The 13563-nt window shown below is 38.5% G+C and overlaps 1 protein-coding gene across 8 annotated transcripts in view; it reads left to right on the plus strand.

The window, feature by feature from the left end:
* Positions 1-13563, plus strand: part of odad2 (outer dynein arm docking complex subunit 2) — a 204490-nt gene that overhangs the window by 132941 nt on the left and 57986 nt on the right. For 7 of the 8 annotated variants that reach the window (XM_059972023.1, XM_059972020.1, XM_059972025.1 and 4 more), the window contains one exon: positions 7492-7606. In XM_059972023.1, the coding sequence (XP_059828006.1) occupies positions 7492-7606 (115 nt within the window). Of the gene's footprint in view, positions 1-7491; positions 7607-10435; positions 12508-13563 lie in introns of those variants that run through there. The other variant, XM_059972027.1, reaches the window with a different exon arrangement.

The following is a 13563-nucleotide window of genomic DNA, read 5'->3' on the forward strand; positions in this document are numbered from 1 at the left end:
TAAAGTATGGTCTGAAAGGTGCAAATAATAAAAGACTTCAGCTATATATTTTTATGGATGGAAGAGAAAGGATTAGATTCCTCCAGTAGCTAAGTCAGCAAACAAAAGTGCTGATAAGTTCTTCAAAAATGACTTCATATCACAAGTAGGTATTGAAACACCAGTCTTTTGATGATTTCCTTTCAAGGCTTAGTAAATGTAAATTCAGGGAAGTATTTGAAAGATTAGTGGACCAATAGATTTATGATATAACATACCCAGATGTGCAGAAAGTTTTGATTAGAAAGTTAAAGCTCAGCATTAGCTCAAGCCACAGGTATATCTAAAACACAGGCAGCCATAAATAGACAACTGTAGACACCACATACTTGCTAAAGAGCCAATATCCAGATAATTCCAGGGAAAGTTGATGTAGTTAGAAAATAGGAATAAAAGAATGAAGACCAAATTGAGAGAAACATATGCAGGAACTGCGGATGCACTGAGTTTAAACGGAAAATGCCTCATATACAACTCAAACTATAGATTTGTGACAAGTGCAATATTAGTAGAAAATGTGCAAATAGGAAATGAAAAGAAAGAAAATGCCAAAGGAAGAGCAAGAGAAGCAATAGGCAAGAAACAAAACCAGCACATCATTGCCATGAAAGTTGACGGAGTTTAAGTGGCTTCCAACTATTAGAACTGAACATCTGCATGATGTGACTGGATGTGACAATTCCTGGAGAAATGAAAAAGCATGGCAATCAAACTCATGTCTGACATTGGAGAGAGTTCAGAGAAGATTCACGAGAATGATTCCAGGAATGAAAGGATTATTGTATGAGGAACGTCTGGCAGCTCTTGGGCTGTATTTCCTAGAGTTCAGGAGAATGAGAGGGGGGATCTCATAGAAATATTCCGAATGTTAAAAGGCCTGAACAGATTAGATATGGCAAAGTTATTTCCAATGGTAGGGGAGCATAGGACAAGAGGGAATGACTTCAGGATTGAAAGACATCCATTTAGAGCAGAGATACAGAGAAATTACTTTAGTCAGAGGGTGATAAATCTGTGGAATTTGTTGCCACAAGCAATAAGTTCCATTTAAGGCAGAGATAGATTGGTTTTTGATTAGCCAGGGCATCAAAGGGTATGGGGAGAAGGCAGGGGAGAGGGGATGACTGGAAGAATTGGATTAGCCCATGAGTGAATGGTGGAGCAGACTCGATGGACCAAATGGCTTACTTCTGCTCCTATATCTTATGGTCTTATCTGACAACCTAAAGCTAAAAGTAAGTATGGTAGCACAAAGTATCTTCCCTACTACTGATGTTAGGCTGACAGGATGATAGTTCTCTGTTTTCTCCCTCCCTCTTTTCTTAAGAAGTGGGATAACATTAGCACAAGTCAGTGTGCTCAGCCTTTTCCCCAGGGATGAGAAATGAAGAGCTAGAGGACCTAAGTTTAAGTTGGACACACAGAGGTGTGGGGGGGGGGGCGGGAGGAGGGTGAGGAAAGATTTAATAGGAACTTGAGGGACAACTTTTTCATCAGAGGATGGTCAGTATATAGAATGAGCTGCCAGTGGAAGTGGCTGAGGCACCTACATTATCAACATTTAAAAGCTTCTTAGGCAGATACTAGGTAGGGAAGGTTTAGAGGGATATTGGGCTAAACATGGGCAAATGGGACTAAAATAGATGGGAACCTTGGTCAGCAAGCACTACCTGGGCTGAAGGGCTTGTTTCCATACTGCTGGACTCTGTGACTCTATCTACTTTTAGCTTTAGGGTATACCAGAATGTGGTTTCTAGCAGATATGGCTTACAAGATGTGAGGGATAGATATTATAGAAGGTGACATTCAAGTCCATGGAATGGGTGACAGGAGATTTACAACAGTGTTTGTTACCAATGTTGGAAAATTGTTGTTATGAAGAGTGATTGCATGTGTTGTGTTTCTTTTTTGTCTGGAAGAACTGGCTCAAAGGGGAGACTCAGCGGAGATGTACAGCATAAAGTTACAGAAGACCTAGACAATTAAGTAGGAAGGATTTATTTCCCTTAGAAGAAGGGTAAAAAACGATGGGTTTAAATGTAATTTTTTTTGGAAGTAAAAAGGAAGAATGAGAACAAATGTTTTTGGCAAGGTTGGTAGCGGTTTGGATCTCACTGCCTGAAAGAGAGGAGAGATGTCAAACTGTGGCATGAATAAATAGAGATCTGCATTGTTAGAGGATCTATTACTCTGTAACTCTTCTCTAACAGTTCCAAACAGAAGCAAGTACATACTAGAGCATCAAAAATATACAGATATTGGTGACCAATGGTTTTTTGTGTAGATTGGTTCTGGGACCAGTACTTTTGAGATTCCAGTTGCCTCCAACCTGATGGCATGAACATCAATTTCTTGAACTTCTGGTGATGCCCCCTCCCCCCATCTTCCCATTTCCTTTTCCCTCTCTCACCTTATCTCCTACCTGCCCATCACCTCCCTCTTTTTTTTCTTTCATGACCTATTAGATTCCCCTTTCTCCAGCCCTATATATCTTCTTCCTCAATCAACTTCCCAGCTCTTGACTTTACCCTTCCCCCCCCCCCACTAACTCTGACTACTTGTCTTTTTTTTTTCTCTAGTCCTGACGAAGGGTTTCAGCCCAAAACATCAACTATACTCTTTTCCATAGACGCTGTCTGGTCTGCTGGGTTCCTCCATCATTTTGTGTGTGTTGCTTGGATTTCCAGCATCTTCAGATTTTCTCTTGTTTGAGCTTTTTATAAATATCTTGGATGAGGAAGTGGGAGGGTAGGTTAGTAAATTTGCAGATGATGCAGCAGATAGTAGTGTTGTGGATAGTGTAGAAGGTTGTCTTTCAGTCAGACGTTGATAGGATGCATATCTGGGTTGAGAAGTAGTAGGTGGAGTTTTTCCCAGAAAAGTGTGAAGTGATTTACTTTGGAAGGTGGAACTTGAAGGCAGAATCCAGGGTTAATGACAAGGTTCTCAGCAGTGTGAAGGAACAGAAGGATCTTGGTGTCCACATGCATTGATCCCTCAAAGTTGCAGCAGCAGTTAAGAAGGCACGTGGTGCATTGGCCTTCATTGGTTGGGGAATTGAGTTCAAGAACCATGAGGTTATTTGCAGGTCTATAAAATTCTGTTTGGACTATACTTGGGTGTATTCTGTTCAGTTCTGATTGCCTCATTATAGGAAGGATGTGGAAACTTTAGAAGGTTGCAGAGGAGATTTACCAGAATGCTCCTGGATTAGAGAACATGTCTAATGAAGGTATGTTGGGTAAGCTAGGGCTTTTATCTTTGCAGTGAAAGAGGATGAGAAATCACTTGATAGAGGTATATATATTAAGAGTTCGGCACGGACTAGGAGGGCCGAGATGGCCTGTTTCCATGCTGTGATTGTTATATGGTTATATGTTATATGGTTATAAGATCAGGTTCATATATTGAGAAGACAGCTGGAGTCTATTTTCCAGGGCAGAAATGTCTAATATAAGAGGGCATAACTTTAACTTGTTTGGAGGAAAGCATGGGGGGATGTCAGAGGTAGATTTTTTACACAGAGAGTGACGGGTGCATGGAATGTGTTGTCAGGGATGATGGCAGAGGAGGATGCATCAGAGGCATTCAAGAGACTCTTAGATAGGTGCATGGATGAAAGAAAAATGGAGGGCTAGGTGAGATGGTAGGGTTAGATTGATCTTGTAGTACGTTAAAAGATTCTCACAACATCATGGGCCAAAGGGCCTGCACTGTGTTCTTCGTTCTATGAAAATTTTTAATAACTACAGAGGATGTAATTCTGAAATAAAACAGAACATGTTTGGAACACTCAGTAAGCCAGCCAGCATCTATGGAAAGTGAAACAGTTACAGATTTAGGTTGAGAATTCTTGGCTTGAATTTACTGTACCACATCACTCAAAGTGTTTTAAGTACCTCTTTGATAAAATGCAGTATCCTCAGCAGTTCCTGGAAAGATCATGTTCGTTTTAAATGAATAAGGATCATCAGGGATTTATCTGAGAATCTAAGAGTCCACATGTCAGAAGCACACAGAAGCCCAGTGTAAAAAGCATAAGTGTGTCAAGCCTAACTACCACTCCTGCCCAGTTTTGGCAAAATATCTGGGTCAGTTACCCCAGAATCTTTTCAACTAGAGTGAACGCTGATTAGTGTTGATCCAAGGCACCACCTAAGCATAGTCTTAAAAGAAAATACATTTTGATCTCTCAGCAGCTGATGGCCTAATGTTTAGCAGTTTAGACCACAGGTTTGAGAGTTACAATGTTATTAAGAAGCATATCTCAGGGAGTAATAACAGAGACTGTAGAGCATCCAAAACTGAACAAAATAATCTTAACTAATCTACCAGATGTTTTATTTTGAATTCAGTATTATTTTTATAAAAAAGCAGAATCATATCATTTTTATTATCCCCTTTGAAGCTCTAAAGGACAGTCTCTGATCACGGGAAAGATGTAGTTTGAAACTCTATGTATTTTACTGTGCTTACAGTGTGGACTACAGACCTCACTGGATAAGCAAAGTAATTTAGTTTAAATAATTTAAATGTGCTCTGTGCAGTTTCCTTAAGAGCAGAGAATGCTTTGGCAACCTAAATAGGGAAAGGGAGAGAAAAATCACTTAAAAGTCTGCCAGTAAAGGGGTGCTGTTTAATTTTCATTGAGCCAGAACAGTATGTTCTGGCATACTTTTGTGAAGATGATATCTGGAGAAAATAATAGAGCTGCCCTCTTCAATAAAGATAGTCTGGACGTGTTGCTGGAGGAGGTTCAATAGGTCTTCAACATTGCCAAGCAGATATACTTGGGTTAGAAACGAGAGCTCCAGGTCTAACTTCTTGAACAGCAAATGCCAGAGGTGCACCATTTTTTCACTTTGCATGACCACCTCTTCCTCCTCAAAATCAGTAACAGGTTTTGGCAAGCCCAGTGGAATGCAATGGAGATTGGCAGCTTTTGACAACAACATTGCTGTGACTAGTGGTCTGTGCAACATGAGCCCTCTCTTACAAAGTTTCAGTAGCAAACAGCATAGAAAGATCTATTGCAGAAGCAAAAATGTGGTGTGGTAAATCAAAAAAAAGTAACAGAAAACAATTTTCCAGCTGGAGCTCAGCAGGAATGACAGATCAGGCATGCGGATCTGAGACTGTTGGTCTAGTTCCAGTATGTAGCATAGTTTTATTGTATTTAGGGCTGACTTCTGTGCAGTTTTGCAAACTGATCCTAAATGGCAGTGGTAGTGTAAGTATACTTGAATGGTAAAATGTAGATAGGTCTCAATTCTATAGAACTAGTTTGTTTACAAAATTACACCTACATGAAGTTTCTGTGTGCAGTGAAAATACAAATGGTGGAAGTAATTAACTGTAGGTAAGTAAATTTTAAAATGAAGCACACAAATAAAGTTGTGAGAGTGAAATTCAGTGAGTGCTTTAAGGAATATTCAAATAATATCACAGCTTAATTGATATCATTCATCACAGCTGAGAGGCCAATGGAGTAATACCTACCAAGCAACAGTAAAGAGAAGTATCCAAGACGCAGTATGAAACGGAAGACTGCCTGGCCCCATTTATTAATTTGAAATAAAATGGCAGTGGGTCAACTGATTTCCTATGCTGCTCCATGGAATCATCATTGTGTACTATCATAGTAGCATGCCCACAATGAAATTGAGCCATATTTCATGCTGCGGAATATTGGTTGCAGATGCCAGTTTGTTCCTGAGCCAAACTCACGTAGACCAATCTCTCTGCATAAGAAGTGTTCACAGTTATGTAGGTGTGCCAAAACCTGCAAACATGGTAGGTGGCTTCGTAACAGCTGTATTTATTGTAAGAACTAGGTTTTACTTTGAAGACCTCTCTTGGCTGGTATCATTACAAGTTACATGTTGAATGATTCAAAAAATCATCTAATTAAAAACAATAACAAGCTCATAATGGTTTTAATTGCACAAATAAACAACACATTGAATTACAAAAGAGGGCTGATATTGCTCCTGAATCCATCGCTCAGTGGGAGGAGGTTGACTGTTGCGGGGCTGCCATGTTGAGATGGAGAAGAGAGGCAGAGTGGCCAGCAGATGGTCAATGACTTCATGCTGCCTCTGGGATCGTGTGCTTGTGTTGACAGATGACTTCCTTTAGGCAAGCAGACTCTGGGGGCCAAATGCTGGTTCACCCATCCAGTTGGGAAATGTAGGGGAGGATTGACCCAGAAGCAGAGCAGCGAAGATGATACAGCAATGAACGATAAGTTTTAATTATTGGAACAATGTCCCGATGTTTATGTTCTCTTCCCATCCTGTGAAGGCAACCATGCTGTTTGTTTTCTTCACTACCCTATCTACCTGTGTTGCCACATTCAGGGAACTAAAAACTTGAATATCAGGCCTCTCTGTTCATCAACATTCTTCAGTGCTTTACCATAACCCACCATCACAACAAAGTATCAGAGCACTTACTTTTAATTAAATGCTGTTACCTTTTGGTAAGCATTAATGAGTGTGATTAACACATTTATACTTTCACGCACAGCAGAAAATCAAAGACACAAAAGACTGCAGGTGCTGGGAAACTAAAACACACAAAGCACTGATGAAACTCAGAGATACATGCTGTGTCTATGGAGAGAAATGTATTGGGTCCAGAATGGTTGCAGCTGAATATGTCACATGCCCATTTCCCTCCATAGATGCTGCTTGGCCCATTGTATTATTCCTGCACTTTGTGTTTAACAGAAAATGACTTTCGCTTTTATTAGAGCAGGAAGTAGAATTTCAGCTTGCTGAGCTTTAAGTCAGTACTGAAAAACATTTTCTTTCCACACAGCAGACTTTAGAAACAACAAGGCCTTATTTAATTAATCATTTCGCTGTTAACTTTGGATGGGTGATGCCGTCAGGCTCTCATTAGGTGACTGAATCCATAACAGCAGAAGTATAGAGTGTATTTAAAGGTTTTACAAAATATTGTAATTATTTGGTCATTAATGGGTGCAATAAACAAATTAATTTAAATAAAAATCAAGGTTTACATTTATTTTAGAGTAATTGCATCTAACAACAGCAATTAATTGCCAGCCTTAATTGTAAACATGATTTATTTGTGTTTGGAAAATATCTTGGGGACTCAAAATAAAATTTGAATTTAATGTAGCAAACTAAAAAACTAGCAAGAAAAAAAATCTAGAAATTTACAAAATGGGATGAAATTCTTATGCATTGTGCAACAGAACCTGTTAAATGAAGTGTACTCCCCAGTGCATTTCAGGCAACAGTTGATGCCTGTGAGTAAACTGTCCTCTTCACCACTTGGGTGAAAATTTAAGAATGCATGTAAGTGCGATTTTATTTGAAATAAAATGTATTTGAAATTTGAATGATGTGTGTAGTCTCTGATAGATTATCACTGTGTTGAAAAAATTTAAAAACATTTCCCACCCCCCCCCCCCCCCAACAGGATAATTGAATCTCTAGATGGAGTTCGGTTACTATGGTCTTTGCTCAAAAAACCTAATCCAGATATTCAATCAAGTGCAGCATGGGCAATCTGTCCATGTATAGAAAATGCCAAGGTAAGTTCTTGCTAGTTTTAATGTTTTAGTGGCAGGAAATTATTTATAAAATGTTTGCATTTATTTTGAGTTAATGTTACCCACGTGCTAAAAAAAATACTGTAAGGGGTTATATATTCAGATTCTTATTAAGCCAAGGTACAGAAAATCCAATTTAAACTGGTTTATGGAAACTGGCAGCCACAAATGCTCCACCTGTTGTAAACCCACTGAGGTTGACAGTTCTAACCAATATTTTACAAGTCCAAGTATTATTGGTAAGTGAACACTGAAATTCATTGTGTCCTGTTCCTCTGACTTTAATAAACTCTTTCATATGTTTGAGCTGCAGGGCACATTTTTTTTGCAGTGCATTATTTTCAAAATGCTTTGAATCTTAAGTAAATTATCACTTCTAAGCACTAGAGGTATTATAACCAATAGAATAAACTATACTCAGATTATAAGGAAGGGAAACACTTTATTTTCAAAAATACCAATGGTAGCTAAATTATAATGACAATGAGTTTAAGCAATGGAAAACTTAACTGAGTATTAGAAACAGCTAATGTTGCATTAAATATGTGATAATAATTAGAATTTAATCATACCTGTAGATCATAATTTTTGTTTTGGTGTTGGCTAATAATGGCTACATTTGTTAATTTATCCTTATACAAGTTAATTTTATTTGTAATTTACAATTTCAACCATAGAACCATAGAACATTACAGCACAGAAACAGGCCTTTTGGTCCTTCTTGGCTGTGCCGAACCATGTTTCTGCCTAGTCCCACTGACCTGCACCCGGCCCATATACCTCCATACACCTCTCATCCATGTACCTGTCCAAGTTTTCATTAATGTTAAAAGTGAGCCTGCATTTACTACTTCATCTGGCAGCTCATTTCACACTCCCACCACTCTGTGTGAAGAAGCCCCCCATGTTCCCTTTAAACTTTTCCCCCTTCACACTTAACCCATGTCCTCTGTTTTTTTTTCTCCCCTAGCCTCAGTGGAAAAAGCCTGCTTGCATTCACTCTATCTATACCCATCATAATGTATTATACCTCTATCAAATCTCCCTCATTCTTCTACACTCCAGGGAATAAAGTCCTAACCTATTCAACCTTTCTCTATAACTCAGTTTCTCAAGTCCCGGCAACATCCTTGTAAACCTTCTCTGCACTCTTTCAACCTTATTTATATCCTTCCTGTAATTTGGTGACCAAAGCTACACACAATACTCCAAATTCGGCCTCACCAATGCCTCATACAACTTCAGCATAACATTCTAACTCTTAACATTCTACTCAATACTTTGATTTATAAAGGCCAATGTACCAAAAGCTCTCTTTGTGACCCCATCTACCTGTGATGCCACTTTTAGGGAATTTTGTATCTGTATTCCTAGACCCCTCTGTTCTACTGCACTCCTCAGTGTCCTACCATTTACCTTGTATGTTCTACCTTGGTTTGTCCTTCCAAAGTGCAATACCTCACACTTTAAACAATATCTAAAGAACTAAAACTTTAGTAATACAGCAATACAGTAACATTGATTTTTTTGTTTTTGTATAAAAGCCAAAATATTGTGTTGAAAAGGGAATATACTCCATTTCAAAGGAAATGCAATGGAGTGTTGTATCCAAGTAAAATCCTCTAGACTAGAGCTCTAAAACATAACCATCACCATTTTCTTTTGCAAAAGCAAAATGATTTAAGTTTTCTTAGCAGCACATATCTTAATCTTCTAATTTCAGAAGATTATTTTCTAATTTTTATTTTAATTAATCATCTTGTTTAAATGATTCAATGGTCAAGTCAGATTGGAGAAACATGCGCCAGTGGCCAATACTCAACTAAAAATTTGTTTCATCCAAGACTTCATACAAAAGTTTTGACCTGTTAAGAATTTTTTTTGATTCTTTGACCTTTATGTATTTTATCCTTCTGAATAATGATAGCATAAGCTTGTTTACATTTGACTTTAACGTGATGTATTGCATAGGTTAATTAGAAGGATCAGCTATACAATGAAAATGGTAGAATTTGAAATTTTACCCTCACTGAAGTTTGCTTAAGAATAAGAATAGAATAGAAAGGAATAGTTTGCTTAAGAATAAGATGTTATTAGTTTGGGGAAAAAAGCATTGGATAGGTAAGGAATGGAGGGTTATGGGCTGAGTGCAGGTCGGTGGGACTAGGGGATAGTAAGCGTTCAGCACAGACTAAAAGGCCAAGATGGCCTCTTTCTGTGCTGTAATTGTTATATGGTTATATGGAAAACTCCAGCACATAATGAATTAATTAGCATTCCATACAAAGATTAGAATATACCAGTAAACCTGATCATTAGAGCAGAAATTTACAATGTATCATAACTATATTGTCACTCATTCCTTGGAGTACTCTTCTGTTTCGTGATATCTGCGAAGAGTAAGAATTTCAGATTGTATATTGTATACATTCTCTGATATTAAATGGAACTATTGAACTAGAGTTCAGTACTGTTTCATATATATACTATTAATGTTTTGAACATTAACTATGTTCTCATAATAAGGTTGAGAATGATAATGAAATCTGAAGTTTTGCTGTGGTGAGGAAGCCTTCATTAAACTTTCCAAACAAGTGATTAAATATTTATTAATATTGTATTTTGGAAAAGGCAATTCTAGATTGGGTGTTGTGAAATGAACCAGATTTGAATGAGGAGCTTAAAGTAAAGGAACCCACAGGAGTCTGTGATCATAATTTGATAGATGGAGTACCTGGCCAAGTACTAAAGACCTGTGCCGATCAACTGGCTGGAGCGTTCACTTAGATCTTTAAACTCTTGCTTTGGCAGTCTGGCATACCTACCTGCTTCAAGCAGGCTTCAGGTGCATAAGAAGAACGTGCTGACCTACCTCAAGGACTGTCCAGTAGCACTTACATCCACAGTGATGAAACATATCAACTGAGATGAGACTTGGAACCACTCCAATTTACGTACCAGAGCAACAGGTCAAGAGCAGATGTCATCTCATTGGCTCTTCACTCAACCCTAGAACATCTGGACAGCAAAGATGCATACATCAGGAAGCTTTTCATTGACTGCTGCTTTGTATTTAATAATCCCTCAACACTAATCAATAATGCAAGGCCTTGGCCTCAATACCTCCTTGTGCAATTGGATCCTCAATTTCCTCAGTTGCAGACCCCAGTCAGTTTTGATTGGCAACAGCACCTTCACCACAATCTCCATAGCACAGGTGTATCACAAGGATGTGTGCTTAGCCCCTGCTCCATTTGTTTTACACTTACAACTGTGTGACTAAGTGCAACTCCGAAGTCACATTCAAGTTTGTTGACAACACAATTGTCACAGGCCAAATCAAGGGTGGTGATGAGTCAGCATATAGGAGGGAGACTGGAAATCTGGTTAAGTGGCGCCTTAGCAACAACCTCTTACTCAATGTCATTAAGACTAAGGAGCCAGTCCTCTTCGGAGGATCAGAGGTGGAAATAGTCAGCAGCTTTAAATTCCTTAGTGTTATCATTTTGGAGGACCTGTACTGGGCCGAGCGTGTAAGTGCAATTACAAAGAAAGCACAGTAGCACCTCTACTTTCTTAGGAGTTTGCAAAGATTTGACACAACACCTGAAATTTTGACAAACTTCCATAGATGTATGGTGGAGAGTAATTTGACTGGCTGCATCACAGCCTGTTACGGAAACAACAATGCCCTTAAATGGAAAATCATATAAAAAGTAGTGGATACAGCCCATTCTATCATGGGTCTAGCTCTTCCCCACAAATGAGCACATCTACATGGAGTATTGTCACAGATTAGCAGCATCCGTCATCAGGGACTCGCCACCACCCAGGCAAAGCTCTCTTCTCATTGCTGCCATCAGGAAGAAGGTTCAAAGTTCAAAAAGCACAAAGTAAACTTTATTTCGAAGTCCATGCGTCACCACATATAACTCTGAGGTTCTTTTTTTCTGTGGGCATACTTAGCAAATCTATAGAACAGTAACTGTAAACAGGATCTGTAAACTATAAACATCAGGAGCTGTAAACTGTAAATAAACTGTGCACATGTAGGTAACAAATAAAAAGCAATAAATAACAAGGTAAAAGAGTTCTTTAATGAATATAGTATCTCCTTTTGTTCAAGAACCTGATGGTTGAGGGGTAATAACTGTTCTTCGACCTGGTGGTGTGAGTCCTGAGGCACTTGTACCTTCTACCTGATGGCAGTGGTGAGAAAAGAACATGGCCTGGGTGGTGAGGATCTTTGATAATTGGTGCTGCTCTCCTACTACAATGTTTCATGTCGATGTGCTCAAAGGTTGGGAGGGTTTTACCTGTGATGTACTGGGTCAAATCCACTATCGTTTGTAGGGTTTTCTGCTCAGAGGCATTGATGTTCCAAGGCAGGCTGTAATGCAGCCAATGAGTACACTTTACATCACACATCTATAGAAGTTTGCCAAGGTGTTTGATGACATGCCAATGTCAACAGACCCCTAAGGAAGTAGAGGCGGTGTTGCACTTTCTTCACAATTGTATTTGTATGATGGGTCCCCTGAGATAGTGACACCCAGGAATTTGAAGTTGCTGACCCTGTCCAGCTCTGAACCTCTAATAAATAGTGGCTAACGGACTTCTGGTTTCCCTCTCCTGCAGTCTACTATCAAGTCCTTGGTTTTACTGACATTAAGTGAGAGGGTGTTATTACACCACTCTGCCAACATTTCAATCTCCCTCCTGTACAGGAGCCTTGGGACTCACACCACCAGGCTTAGGAAAAATTATTATCCCTCAACCATTAGGCTCTTGAACCAAAGGTGATAATTTCACTCAACTTCACTTCCTCCATCATTGAAATGTTTCCACAACCAATGAACTCACTTTCATGGACTCTTAATCTTATGTCCTTGGTATTTATTGTCTGTTTGTTTGTTTGTTTGTTTGTTTGTTTATTTATTTATCTACTTATTTATCTATCTATTTATTTATTTATTTATTTATTTATTCATTCATTCATTCATTCATTCATTCATTCTTTCTTCTTTTTGCATTAAAACAGTTTGTTGTCTTCTGCATTTTGGTTGAACACTCTAGTAGGGTGGTCTTTCATTGATTTTATTATGGTTATTTTTCTATTATCGATTCATTGAGCATGCCTGCAAGAAAGAATGCCTACAAGTACTTTGATAATAAATTTACTTTGGACTTTAAACTTTGAACTTTATTATGTCTAGTATTTGATATTTTCACTTGGGAAAAAGACTCTGATCATGTAACCTTTCCACGGTTCCTTCATTTCATATGCTTCTATCGGGTTGTTCTTCAGCCTTTGATGCTGGGTATTGAGTGCCAGGCTGAAGGAGAGCAAGTAAGACTGCCTCAGCAGGCTCCTTAAAAAATGGAAAAAAATGGTTGCTCCAGGTGCAACCAATGACAGGCATTTTCAAAACAACTCGAACTAAATTTCTCAGGCAAAGCTGGTTACACAGGGAATGAGAAGGGAATTGATGTTATCCCATGCATGACTGAGACAGAAATTGAGAAATTACAACTGGAAACATACTGTCAAATGACTGGTGTCTTGTGATTTGACCAGAGAATGTCATAAGTATATTCCATTCTGGAAATGCAAAATATTCATATACTTAATGCTTAACAGTATGTGGCATATGTGTTTCTAGGCCATCCTGTTTTTCCATATTCATAACAAAGAACATAATTTCATATTTTTCTTAATTATTCTCCATCTCCATCTACTTGCTAACTTGTTTTGCCTGCGCCTGACCTAGCTTTATATCATTTGTAAATCTGTCTATGTTACTTTTTGCCTTTTTATTTAAGTCATTAATGAAAATGGTGAATAAATGAAGATCCAGTACTGGCTCTAAACCAACCAAAGCAACAGTCTGCCAAGCTAAACAGAACTCCTTCATTCCTACTGTTTTGTGTATTTCACT

Source organism: Hypanus sabinus, chromosome 6 (assembly GCF_030144855.1).
Source record: "Hypanus sabinus isolate sHypSab1 chromosome 6, sHypSab1.hap1, whole genome shotgun sequence".
Lineage (NCBI taxonomy): Eukaryota > Metazoa > Chordata > Chondrichthyes > Myliobatiformes > Dasyatidae > Hypanus > Hypanus sabinus.